At 35.6% G+C, this 12,970-nt stretch overlaps 1 protein-coding gene across 1 annotated transcript; it reads left to right on the top strand.

Annotated features, from left to right (window-relative positions):
* Nucleotides 1–5,778: 5,778 nt before the first annotated feature.
* On the top strand, nucleotides 5,779–10,832 carry CLEC4E (C-type lectin domain family 4 member E). The gene is given in 6 exon segments (XM_054590836.1): nucleotides 5,779–5,927; nucleotides 6,761–6,853; nucleotides 7,479–7,568; nucleotides 8,503–8,654; nucleotides 9,302–9,417; nucleotides 10,643–10,832. Coding segments are annotated over 6 exon segments (678 nt in total). The 5' UTR covers nucleotides 5,779–5,890.
* The last annotated feature ends 2,138 nt before the right edge of the window (nucleotides 10,833–12,970 follow it).

The raw sequence follows: 12,970 nt of genomic DNA, 5'->3' as shown, positions 1-12,970 counted from the left end.
TGCTGAAAAGAAAGTGTTTATTTCATGTGGAAAATTGCAGCATAATGATCACAAGAGTAATGTACCAGCTGCACTGCAGAATATTTCATACTTGAAATTCCCTGATTAGATCATGTGACCCAAGCACATCCCACTGAAAATAATTCAGATCTCAAAACTCACTTACCCTAGACCATAAAAAAAAGAAAAATTATATTTTTACAGGTCAAAAGCTACTTGCTGATAATACACATATTAAATATGTTTAATTTTATAATATATGTGTATAATTTTTAAACATTATTTAATAATCTATATAACTGTAGAATGGAGAATGCACAGGAAATTGACTAGTGAATTGAAACAATAAAAAGTCCCTTTAAGAACAAGAATATTTCCTAACATGTAGAAAGTCTGTGAGTCACTGAGTGTGAGGATGACCAGGAAATAAATAATTAATGCGTCTTGACACTTGTGAGTTTATATTAGGTGAGTCCAGTTTGATCTTATTCTTAAACTTTTTTAAGGAAAAAGATGAAATATTACTGTATGTACTAACCTCCCAGAAAACATATTGTAATGTCTAGCTGAAATTTCTTCTTCTGACATTCAAATTCATTTCTCCTAATGTAGTTTACAATATAAAACAAAAATCCTAAAGAACATATATACATAACCCATACACAGACAACAGTGTGGTGATGGCCAGAAGGAAGACGAGTGGGGGCTGGGTGAAGGTGGGCAAAAGTGAGAGAATGGGGACATCAATCATAGTATCAACAATAAAAATAAAGTTTAAAAATATGATATCAAGTACCAAATAAAAAGTGTAACTTCAAAACTCATTTGAACCCTTCTGTGGTCACAATTTGCCAAATGAGTCTTTCCATTTGAGGTATAATACAAAATAGTAATAAAATAAAATTATTTTTATAGTGAGTGATTAAATTTTTAAAATCCTCAAATAACTAAACAGTAGAGTTAAACTAGGCTTTACACTCTCTAGGTTTTACAAGCTGTGTTATGATACAAGAAATTGAGCTGAGTTTCAAAGTAGTCAGGCTGCATGAAGCTGTTCAACTGAAGAGAAGCTGTAAAAGCCTAGTAATTAATACTTTGAAAAAAATGAATATCCTTATATTCATTTTTCCTTATATTTCCATATATCCTTATATTCACTTCCGGCCAAGATGGAGGTGTAGGAACATATACTTTGACTCTTCGCACAACCAAAATAAGGACAACAACAAATTTTAAAACAAAAATAGCCAGAACTGCCATGAAATTGAATTGTATAGAAGTCCAACAACAAAGGAATTAAAGAACAAATATTCATCCAGACTGGTAGGAAGGGCAGAGATGGGCAGCTAGGGAAGAGAGGACATGTAGCAAGGTAGCGGCTGGCGGACCAGGCAGTCCCACATTTGTATGCGGATAAACCGGGAGGAACAACTGAGGAGAGAGACAGACTGCTCAACCCAGGGTTCCAGTGTGGAAAAAACAAAGCCTCAGAACCTCGGGCTGTAAAAACCTGTGGGAGATGCAGCAGTGGGAGAAACTCTCAGCCTCACAGGAGAGTTCATTGGAGAGGCCCACATGGTCCTAGAATGTACAGAAACCCACCTATCCAGGAATCAGCACTAGAAGAGCCCAATTTGCTTGTGGATAGTGGGGGAAGTGACTGGAAGCCGGCTGAGAGCTCAGCAAGGGGCATTGTTCCCTCTCTGACCCTCCCACACATACATCGCCACAATGCAACAAAGTGGGTTACCCCACCCTGGTGAATATCTAAGACTGCGCCTCTTACAACATAACAGATGAGCCAAGACAGAGAAATATGGCCTAAAGAAAAGAACAGATCAAAACTATGAACAGTGAAATGACAACAAACTCACACCTATTAACAACTGCACCTAAAAAACCAAAAAACAAAAACAAACTAAGCAAACTAGAACCGGAACAGAATCACATAAATGAAGATCAGAGGGAACAGGAAGCTGGGAGAATGTAGGAAAAGGTACAGGGAATAAGAAACAGAAATAGTAGATACAAAATAGACAGGGGGAGGTTAAGAATAGTATAGGAAATGGAGAAGCCAAAGAACTTGTACGTATGACCCATGGATATGAACTAAGGGTGGAAGGAATGCTGTTGGGAAGGAGGTACAAGGTAGAGGGGAATAAAGGGAATAAATACATGGGACATAACATAATCAATAAAATATACTTTAAAAAAAGAAAAAAGGAATATAAATCCACAAATCTAAATTGTTGTATGTAGTTTTAATTAAATTTATTGGGGTGACATGGTTAATAAAATCATATAGATTTCAAGTGTACAGTTCTATGATATATAGTCTGTATATTGAATTGTGTATTTACCACCCAAAGTCAATTCTTCATCCATCACCATATATTGACCCCCTTTACCCTTCACTACCCCAACCCTTTCCTTTCTCATAAATACACTACTGTTCTCTGGGTCCATGAGTTTTCTTTTGTTTTTGTTCTTATTTGTTCATTTGTTGCTTTCAGTTTTATGTCCCACATAAGAGTGAAACCATAAGGTTCCTGACATTTTCTGTCTATTTCACTTAGCATGATATTCTCAAGATCCATCCATGTTGTTGTAAATGGCAGTATTTTATTTTTTCTTATGGCTGAGTAGTATTCTATTGTATATATGTATCATATTTTCTTTTTTCAATCACCTACTGGGGACACTTTGTTTCCGTGTCTTGGCCACTGTGAATAATGCTGCAATGAACATAAGGGTTCATTGTTCAATGAAAAAAAGGATTCAATTTGAATAAATGTTTTCAAATTTAACCCAGAAGAGGGGTTGCTGGGTCATATGGTACCTCTGTTCTTAATTTTGGGGGGAACTTCCATACTGTTTTTCATAGCAGCTATACCAATTTACATTCCCACCAGCAGTGATAAGCGTTTCTTTTTCTCCACAACCTCTCCAACACTTGTGATTACTTGTCTTGTTGATAATAGCCACTCTAACGGGTGTGAGGTTATGTCTCATTGTAATTTTGATTTGCATTTCTGTCATAGCTAGTGAAGTTGAGCATCTTCTCATATATCTGTTTGCCATTTGTATGTCTTCTTGGGAGAAGTGTCTATTGAGGTCTTCTGCCCATTTTTTATTTATTTATTTTTATTGTTGTTCAATTTCAGTTGTCCCCATTTTCCCCCCATTACTCTCCCCCAGCCATACTCACCCCCTTCTCCCACATTCAATCCTCCCCCAACCCCCATTGTCATTGCCCATAGGTCCTTTATACATGTTCCTTGATGATCTTTTCCCTTCTTTTCCCCATTATCATCCCTCCTCCCCTCTGGTCACTGTCAGTTTGTACTTTATTTCCGTGTCTCTGGTTCTGTTTCACTCACTTGTTTGTTTTGTTGATTAGGTTCCACTTATAGGTGAGATCATACGGTATTTGACTTTCACCGCCTAGTTTATCTCACGTAGCATAATACTCTCCAGTTCCATCCATGCTGTCACGAAGGGTAGGAGCTCCTTCTTTCTTTCCTCTGTGCAGTATTCCATTGTGTAAATGTACCATAGCTTTTTGCTCCACTCATTTACTGGTGGGCACTTAGATTGTTTCCAGCACTTGGCTATTTTAAATTGCGCTGCTATGAATATTGAGGTACATAGGTTCTTTTGAATTGGTGTTTCAGAATTCTTAGGGTAAACTCTGAGCAGTGGAATTGCTGGGTCAAAAAGTAGTCCCATTTTTAGTTTCCTGAGGAAATTCCATACTGTTTTCCACAGTGTATACACTAGCCTGCGTTCCCACCAACAGCGCACTAGGGTTCTCTTTTCTCCACAGCCTCACCAGCACTTGTTGTTTGTTGATTTGTTTATGATGGCTATTCTGACTGGTGTGAAATGGTATCTCATTTTGGTTTTAATTTGCATTTCTCTGATGGCTAGTGATCCTGAGCATCCTTTCCTATGTCTCCGGGCTCTCTGTATGTCTTCCTTGGAGAAGTGTCTGTTCAGGTCCTTTGCCCATTTTTAAATTGGATTATTTGTCTTCTGGTGGGGAGTCATGTGAATTCTTTATATATTTTGGAGACCAAACTTTTGTCAAAGGCACCATTGGCAAATATATTTTCCCATATGGTTGGTTTCCTTTTCATTTTGCTGATGTTTTCTTTAGCCGTGCAGAAACTTTTCAATTTTATGTAGTCTCATTTGTTTATTCTTTCCTTTATGTTCCCTGCTCTATACATGTCAATGAAAATATTGCTGTGTGGAATACCTGAAGTTTTCCTGCCTATGTTCTCCTCTAGGACTTTTATGGTGTCTCAATTTACATTTAAGTCTTTTATCCATCTTGAGTTTATTTTTGTGTATGGCATAAGTTGCTGATCGAGTTTCAATTTTTTGCATATAGCTGTCCAGATCTCCCAACATCATTCATTGAAGAGGCTATTATTATTCCATTTTATGCTTCTGTCTCCTCTGTCAAATTAATTGACCATAGAGACATGGGTTTATTTCTGGGCTCTCTGTTCTGTTCCATTGAACTATGTGTCTGCTTTTATGCCAGTACCAAACTGTTTTGATTACAGTGGTCTTGTAATAGAATTTGATATCAGGTATTGTGATTCCCTCCTACTTTGTCCTTCTTTCTCAAAATTGCTGAGGCTATTTGGGGTCATCTGTTGTTCAGTATAAATTTTTGAAATGTTTGTTTTATATCTGTGAAATATTTCATTGGTATTTTAATAAGGATTGTTTTAAATATATGAATTGCTTTAGGTAATAAGGGAATTTTGATGATGTTAATTCTTCCAATCCACGAACACAGTATAAGCTTCCATTTATTTGTGTCCTCCTTAATTTTTTTCTTCAGTGTTGTGCAGTGTTCTGAGTACAGGTCTTTTACCTCCTTGTTTAGGTTTATTTCTAGGTACTTTATTTTTCTTGTTGTTATAGCAAATAACTTTTTTTTCTGATTTCTGTTTCTGGTATTTTTTGTTGATATACAAAAATGCCTTCAATTTCTGAATATTGATTTTGTATACCCCTGCTTTGCCTAATTCACTTATTAGGTTCAGTAGTTTTTTCATGGAGTCTATCGGGTTTTCTATGTATACTATCATGTCATCTGCAAATAATGACAGTTTTACTTCCTCCTTTCCAATTTGGATGCCTTTCATTTCTTTTTCTCTTCTGGTCACTGTTCTGCCCATTTTTTTAATTGTATTTTTTTTTTTTTTGGCATTGAGTTGTATGAGTTCTTTATATATTTTAAATATTAATCCCTTATCAGGAGGTGCAAATGAAGGATGAAGAAAAAACATAAAAGATGAAAAGAAACACATATTGCTTCATAATAAATACACTGTGTACCTGGCTTTGTGCTAAGTGTTATACAGATATGGAGTTTGTCTCCTTTTCAGTTAACAATTGTGTGGTAGTAAAGACCAAAAGTGAGGCTGGGGGTGCAGAGGTGGGCCCCGCAAGTGTCAAGAAAATATTGTGGGATGAGTAAGGCCTGGAAGAGGGCAGAAAAACTTCATCCACCAAAACAAAGCAACCGTTTTGAAGCCACTCATATTTTGTCATGGCTAACCTACTTGTTGATACTTAGCATTTCGTCATTTCCCTATTTTGTTGTTGCCTGAAATGAGGAGACTGACTTGTTGCCCAGTAATCTCCCTTTTCTTCCTTACGCAAGAAAGGAAATCCTGATGAGAACACACAGTCACAGTACAAGTTAATATTCTTCTCTCTTGGCACTGAACTTCCTAAAATACAGATAAAGTGTTCGTTTCTCAAGATTCCTTTTCCTTGAAACTTACCAACAAATCACTCTTGGATTCAGAAACTGAGGAGAAGGAGAGAGGAAGAGGGAGAGAGAAAAAGGAAGAGAGAAAAAAAGATGAATTTACCCAAATCATCTTCATCACAATGCACAGGTAAAATTTGCTATTTTCCTTTTCTTTATAGATTATTTTATTGGAAGAGGGGATAAATATGTTGAAGGATAAGACAATAGGAAAGCATGCAATAAAGAGAGACAGAGAGTGAAACAAAGGAAAATAAAAGAATAGTTAGGAGAGTATATGTTATACTGGAAAGGTCACTGGACTTGAGTGTAGGGAGAGCTACAACTGCTGTTTCTACCTTCTCTGTGATTCACTGTGTCCCACTGGGCAGGAACTCTACTTCTCTGGAACTCACTTTCCTTGTCTATAGATGTGTATTGGGAAGGAGGAGAAGAGGAACTACCAGATAAATTCAACATTTTATATGATTGACTTATAAAGGGCTTGGTAAATGAGGCTCTAAAAAGAGGAGAGCGAGAGAGACCAAACAAACAAACAAAAACAAAACAAAATAGAGAGAGTAGGAAGGAAAAAGAGAGAAAGATCAGGAACAAAGGGGAAAAATATGAGTGACTTAAAAAGGAAACCTTGACACATCTGCCCAATTTCATGAATCAGTCTTAAAATTAGTAATGGATTACTCTATTATTCTACATTTTTCTGACAGTGTGGTCCCCAGAGCAGCAACAGTAGCCACTCTATGAATTTATCAGTTCCATACCAACACTAACTGAATTCTTAACTCTGGGGATGAGACCCTGCAATCTGTATTTTAACAAGGCCCCCAAATAATTCTGGTATATACTGAAGTTTGAAAATTACTCAATATAGAAATGCAAGAAGAAGGAAATTTATAAAGTTAAATTAGAATTTCTTATGCCTGTTGCTTAAGAAAGATTGATCATATTTATGTCTTTCTACAGAGAGAGAATGTTTCTCTTCCCCAGTGGTCTTATGGACTGTTGTAGGGATCTCCATCCTACTACTCAGTGTCTGTTTTATCACCAGATGCGTTGGTGAGTTCTGAAGGTCAAATTCAATCTCCCTGGTGAATATTAGGAGTAAATTCTTTCTTGCTGCCTGTAGGTTCTCTTCTCCCATAAAGAGTACTTATATAGTATTTATATTCTACTTCCCCCCCCTATTTATCCCCTGGTTATTCCTCAAGCCAGAAACACCAACTAATATAGAACTGTTACCAAATTTCAGTAACTTCTGATGCATTTTTCATCATGGACAGTTTTCATATCCATGGTGGCCTTGAGTCCTCCCTTTTGTCCCCTTGTTACTGATTAGTGTAACCCTTTCTATGAGGTCCTAACCAGAGACATGACAAATCACTCTTTGGAAGAAAGGGTAGAGAGAGTTAGACTTGACATAAGAGAGACTGATAACACTTTTGTTTTCTCAGGGCCTTTGGACCTGAAATAAAGTACATTCACTTTTATAAATGAGGAAAACCATAAAATGTAAATTACCTCTTCTTTCTTTCAGTAAATCTCACTGCCTCTCCATGCAGAAAGAAAAGTAGATAGTAATAAAATATCATAATAATTGTTGGCACTTTTCTTATGAATACAAAAATGATAAAATTTATTTTATTAAGAGTAATAAACATTAACTGTGCCCCTGTCCTTACAGTGACATATCGGATCTTTCAACTGTGTGATGAGAAAAAGGTCCAGCCAAAGGACGAGTTCATAGATTTCTCCTGCAACAATGATGGATCAGGTAAAATGTTCCTTAAATTGGAACTTCAAAATTTACTTATCAATATTTTTTGGCTTTCTAGGTTGATTTGGAGGTAAATAAAGTAGTTAGAGTAGGTCCTGTTTTTTAAAAAAAAAAAGTAAAATCTTGCCTGTACTGTAATAGAAGGATAAGGAGTTGGGTAAGAAGACAGGACATGAAATTAACATTGGAGCAAAAAATCTTAGGGCACCTGTAGCAAACTTTTAGAATAAATTTAAGGTATATATCTGAACAGTAAATCTGGAAGTGGATGGTGTTATCCCCAGGAGTGTACTTTTTTTTAAAATTCATCACCTGCTTCCAAAATGAAATACAGGAAAAAAAAAGTATAGAATAGGGAATTTGGAAATACCTCAGAAATATACTTGGTATGCTCTTACATACAGCACTGTTCCAAGTCTTAGAAAAATGTCATGTGACACTAGAAAATGACTTCCTTCTTTGGGCTATAATTTCCTCACCATCAAATCGAGAGAGACTGGACTATTTATTTTTAGTCTAAGAAATTTAGCCCATCTGTACGACCAGTCTGGAGATTTTGTTGAAAGTACATTATCCGGGTAACATGAGAGATGGTTGCTTAGAGGTTATTCAAGTAAAATGCGTAACCTTCTCTGAATTTGGCAGTCTAAGAACAGATAATAGGGTCTTATATCAATAGCATAACTGAGATAGTTAGTGTATAAAACATATACAGAAAATAAGGATTATGCTCAAAAGACAAGAATATTGCTCTTTGTGTATATTGACATAAGAATTATCTAAAGTCTTAGACAGTAAGACGGGGAGCAGGGAATGGAGGTATGAACAAGGCTTCTGACTATAAATGATGGACTTCACTGGGCCAGATGAAACTTTCCATTTTCTCACTTAGTTCATATGGGGACATTCATGGAAACTTCTCTTCTCTTAGGTTCAATCAAGAATTGCTGTCCATTGAGATGGGTGCATTTTCAATCTAGCTGCTACTTTTTTTCTACTAACACCATGCGTTGGTCAGCAAGTTTAAGAAACTGCTCAAGTATGGGAGCTCATCTGGTGGTTATCAACACACAGGAGGAACAGGTAGTTGAAGAAGAGCCTCCCCCAGTGTCAGTGTGGCATTCTCCACATAATCTATCCCTTTTTCCATACATATGTACAGTGTTTGGAACACAACTACTATTTTTAAATGAATGTACTGAAATACATGCTATTCTTACTATCTCTGTAAGCCAATACCTACTTTAATTTATTTTCATTTCTAGAAGAACCAAAGAAAAAAAGAAATTTCCATGTTTAGTTCCTCTATTAGTAAAGCAAAAAAAAAAGCTTGGGAGTCCATTTTAGAATGACCATTATGTTTATAAACCTATTTGAAATAAAGAAAGCAGATAGTGCCCATTAACTTTAAGCTGTAATTAATAATGTTTTGTATTAAACTATGCAGTAGATTTTGCTACAAATAACAGTAGATAAACTCTGAATGAATTATTGAGAGACTCATTTGTTTAAAGTTCTTTTTTGTTCATTTACTTTTATGTTGTATATATTTTTACCACAATTTAAAAAATCAGAAGATAATCCCCCATGATCTTAATGTTTCAGGGCCATGTATCTATCATCTTTAGTTCAGATCTTACTTTTTCTCTTTAAATAACAATTACCTTCAACACTTCTTTAGAATTAAAATAACTGATCTCTTTTTTTTTTTTACTGTGTATCTTCCATAGGAATTCCTTTACCATGCGAAACCTAAAATGAGAGAGTTTTATATTGGACTAACAGACAGGGAGATTGATGGTCAGTGGAAATGGGTAGATGGCACACCTTTCATGGAGTCTCTGAGGTAATTTCCTTCTTGTAGGAGAATTTAACAGTACCCCAAATCCTAAAATTAGCCCATTGTTGAGGGTAGTTCTCTGAACCTCCTTCTGTTCCATGAGTTATATTCAGGTCCATCCTACTGCTCATGTTCTAAGACCATCTCAGATATAAAGGGAAGTAGATGGGCATGAAAAGAGGAGTAGAATTGAATACTAATACTTTGGAAGTGCAGCAGGAGCAAAGTGTGAAATTCAGAGTCTTAAGTCCCCAAACTGTAATAACTGAGACAAAAATAGTGATTTTAGAAACATAGAAGCTTCTTATGGGATATAAAAGGGAACCCCCTTGATAACATCTCTTTTCTCCTTAATAATGGCTTTATGTCATTAAAGCACAGCATTTTGGAGTTTTCAAAGTGTTAATCTCATTTGTTGTCTCACTTAACCTAAATTACGTTTTTCTGAGGTACATCGTTATGATTAACTTCACTTAACATTTGAGGAAACCAAAGGTCAGAGGATCTTGATCAGTTCTGAGATTATAGCCCTCATGCTCTGATACTATAAATAGTTGCTTTGCTACAACACTGTAACGCCATTGAAGTGTGCACCTAAGTTAATATGAACTCTGTGTAGAGTAAAGGGAACCAAATGTGAGATGACATGTGAATGAAAAGAAAACAAATCCACCAGAACATCAGTCATTCCCTCAACCTCTCATTCAAGGTCTAAGTCTTTGAGGGAGCTTGACAGAATGGAAAGACAGAAAGATCCAGTTCAGCTTCACTACTCACAAACTGTATGACTTAGACAAATGGTTTAGCTTTCCTGAGATCCCTTGTCTTCATCAATAAAAGGGTGAGAGGTGTGAAAGTGTTAAGCAGAGAAAAAAAGTCAGACTCGTGGACACAGACAACAGTACGGTGATTGCCAGAGGGGAGGGGGCGAGGGGGAGTAGAAAAGGGTAAAGGAAGGATAAATGGGATGGAAGAGGACTGGACTTGGGGGGCAGGGATTAAAGTCACAATACAATATACAGATGATGTTTTATAAAATTTACACCTGAAACCTATATAATTTTATTAACCAATGTCACCTCAATAAAGTTAATTTTTTAAAAAAATAGAGATTATAATACCTACTTCACAAAATTGTGAAATAACACAAGTAACTTGCCTAGTATATTAGATTACTTTACCTTTTGTAGCTGAGATTTTAAATCCCCCATGTTGGTTTTTTTCTTTTCAGCTTCTGGGATATAGGCGAGCCCAACAACTTAGCTACATTGGAGGACTGTGTCACTATAAGAGACTCTACAAATCCTAGGCAAAGTTGGAATGATATATCTTGTTTCCTCAGTATGTTTCGGATTTGCGAAATGCCAGAAAAAAATATTTTGAACAAATAAAAATCTCCAAGAACAGAAGGCACAACTTAAATGTATAAATGAGGAAGAACAAGAGTGTGCACAGAGCCACAACTCCAATATGAGAAACATACGCATTGCACTTCATAAGGACTTCTAAAGTGTTTGATGTTTTGATGTAAATAAAAATAAGTAACTCTGAATGTTATAATTCATGATACTGACCGAAGTGCATTTTTTTCTGTATTAGTTTCTCAGGCTGTCTCAGAATTTACCAGGCAATTCTCTAGCAACTGTTGTGAGAAGAAATGCATGCTCCTTTTGGTACATTTGCTTCATTTGAGAGAATTTATATGAAAATACAAGGACAAAGAGCAAGTACAGAATTCAACAAAAAAGAGGGTTGTGGAAAGTGCCTTTGAACAATTGCCTGAATCCACGCTCTCAGTCAGCTCCTCTTCTTGCTAGTTTCTGAAAAGTCTGTCTTCTCTTCTTGGTTTCATACTGTTTTTACCCCTGCCCAAGTATATAACCTCGATACGTTCTTCTGTACAAGGAGTAAGAAACTTCTTCAAGTCATGAAACTTATTATTGCTCAAAAACTGGTGTGGACTTATGGGCCAAAGGCCTTACTGAGCCTTTTTAAGGAAAGGCCATGCTAACCTTCAGCTCTAAACAGGCTATCATCCAATCCACTCCCTTTTCTCTCTATTCTCTTCCATTGACTAATTAGATCTCACCTGAATTTGTAGCTATTGTTCAGCTAGGGCCAGAGTTCAATAGTCAAATAATCCTAAGAAGACATTCAGCTTGACAGTTTTCTATTTCAAGCTTATTCACTTATTGCATAATATTCTATTAATATTGATAAAGTTACTCAAGAATATGTAAATAACATTGCCTTTTATGACCATGTTTCTTGCACACAATACCATAAAGAACATCAAAATTCATACACGGAAATCAGTGTGTAATTGTTGAATGGGAAAATCCAACTGAACAAGTAAATACAATATATTGGCTTTCTTTACAAATCTTTATTTCTCTTAGGCATAAGTGGTTTTGAAATCAATACTCCTTTAAGCCAAAAGTCTTTCAACCTAAAAGTAATCCAATACATATATTTTAAACTCTCTAATTCTCTTTTTCAAATCATAAACGTCAATGAGAAAAGACCTATGGAAGACCTATGGAGATTTTTTTGTTCTTTGTTATTTTCCTGTAGGTAGCTATAATTTGATTATTTTAAATTTTATTTCAACAATTAAAGACATGAAAACTTCCTATGACTTCAAAAGTTTAATAGCAGGATGGATATGTATCTTTATATATATATATAGATAGATAGATAGATAGATAGATATAATCTCCTCTTATCTGTGATTTTGCTTTCCATGTTTTCAGCTACCTATAGTCAACTGTGGCCTGAAAATATTGAATGAAAACTTCTACAAATAAATAATTCATGGGTTTGGAATTGTTTACTGTTCCAAGAAATATGATAAAAAACCTCACACCATCCCACTCTGTCCTGCCCAGGACATGAATAATCATCCCTTTTTCCAGTGTCCTACCTCCATACTGCAAAGCAACCTGTCCATTAGTCACTTAGGAACATCTCCGTTATCAAATCAACTGTTATGGTATTGATGTGCTTGTGTTCAAGTAACCTTTATTTCACTTCATAATGACCTCAAAGGGCAAGGGCAGTGATGCTGGCAGTTTGAATATGCCAAGAGAAGCTTTAAAGTGTTTTTCTTTCAGTGAAAAGAGCTTATAGACAAAAAAAACAAATGCACCATAATGCACGCAAACATACACACACATTCAGAAAAGAATTATAAAACAGATGATGCTTTTAAATACTAAATTTAATTTTACTTAAGTTTAACAAATAAGAGATTGAAGTGAAGTTATTCTGAAACTTCAAGGATTTTTTAGGCTTTTTAAGTTAGCAAAAAAAAATTATTTCCTAAAGGTCCCTCTGAAGTAAATAAAAATTATAAAGAACTATAATTTTTTATAACAATATAAATGTTCTTCTTGCCCTTCTGTTTTCTTTTTTCCCCAATCCTCTTTTCCTTTTCCATTTCTTAACAAAAGAGTCTTAAAATGATTCATTGGATGGTGCAGAACAAGGTAGCTTTTACATATATAGGCATGCATGTATGGGGATGACGTTGGGTGGAAAGGCGCCAAATTTCTGCTAC

The sequence above is a fragment of the Pteronotus mesoamericanus genome, unplaced genomic scaffold (assembly GCF_021234165.1).
Source record: "Pteronotus mesoamericanus isolate MK-2021 breed Mesoamerican mustached bat unplaced genomic scaffold, CSHL_Meso_final scaffold_21, whole genome shotgun sequence".
NCBI classification, from domain to species: Eukaryota; Metazoa; Chordata; class Mammalia; order Chiroptera; family Mormoopidae; genus Pteronotus; species Pteronotus mesoamericanus.
Note: the sequence above shows the minus strand (reverse complement) of the source record. Positions and strands in the feature narration are given on the sequence as shown.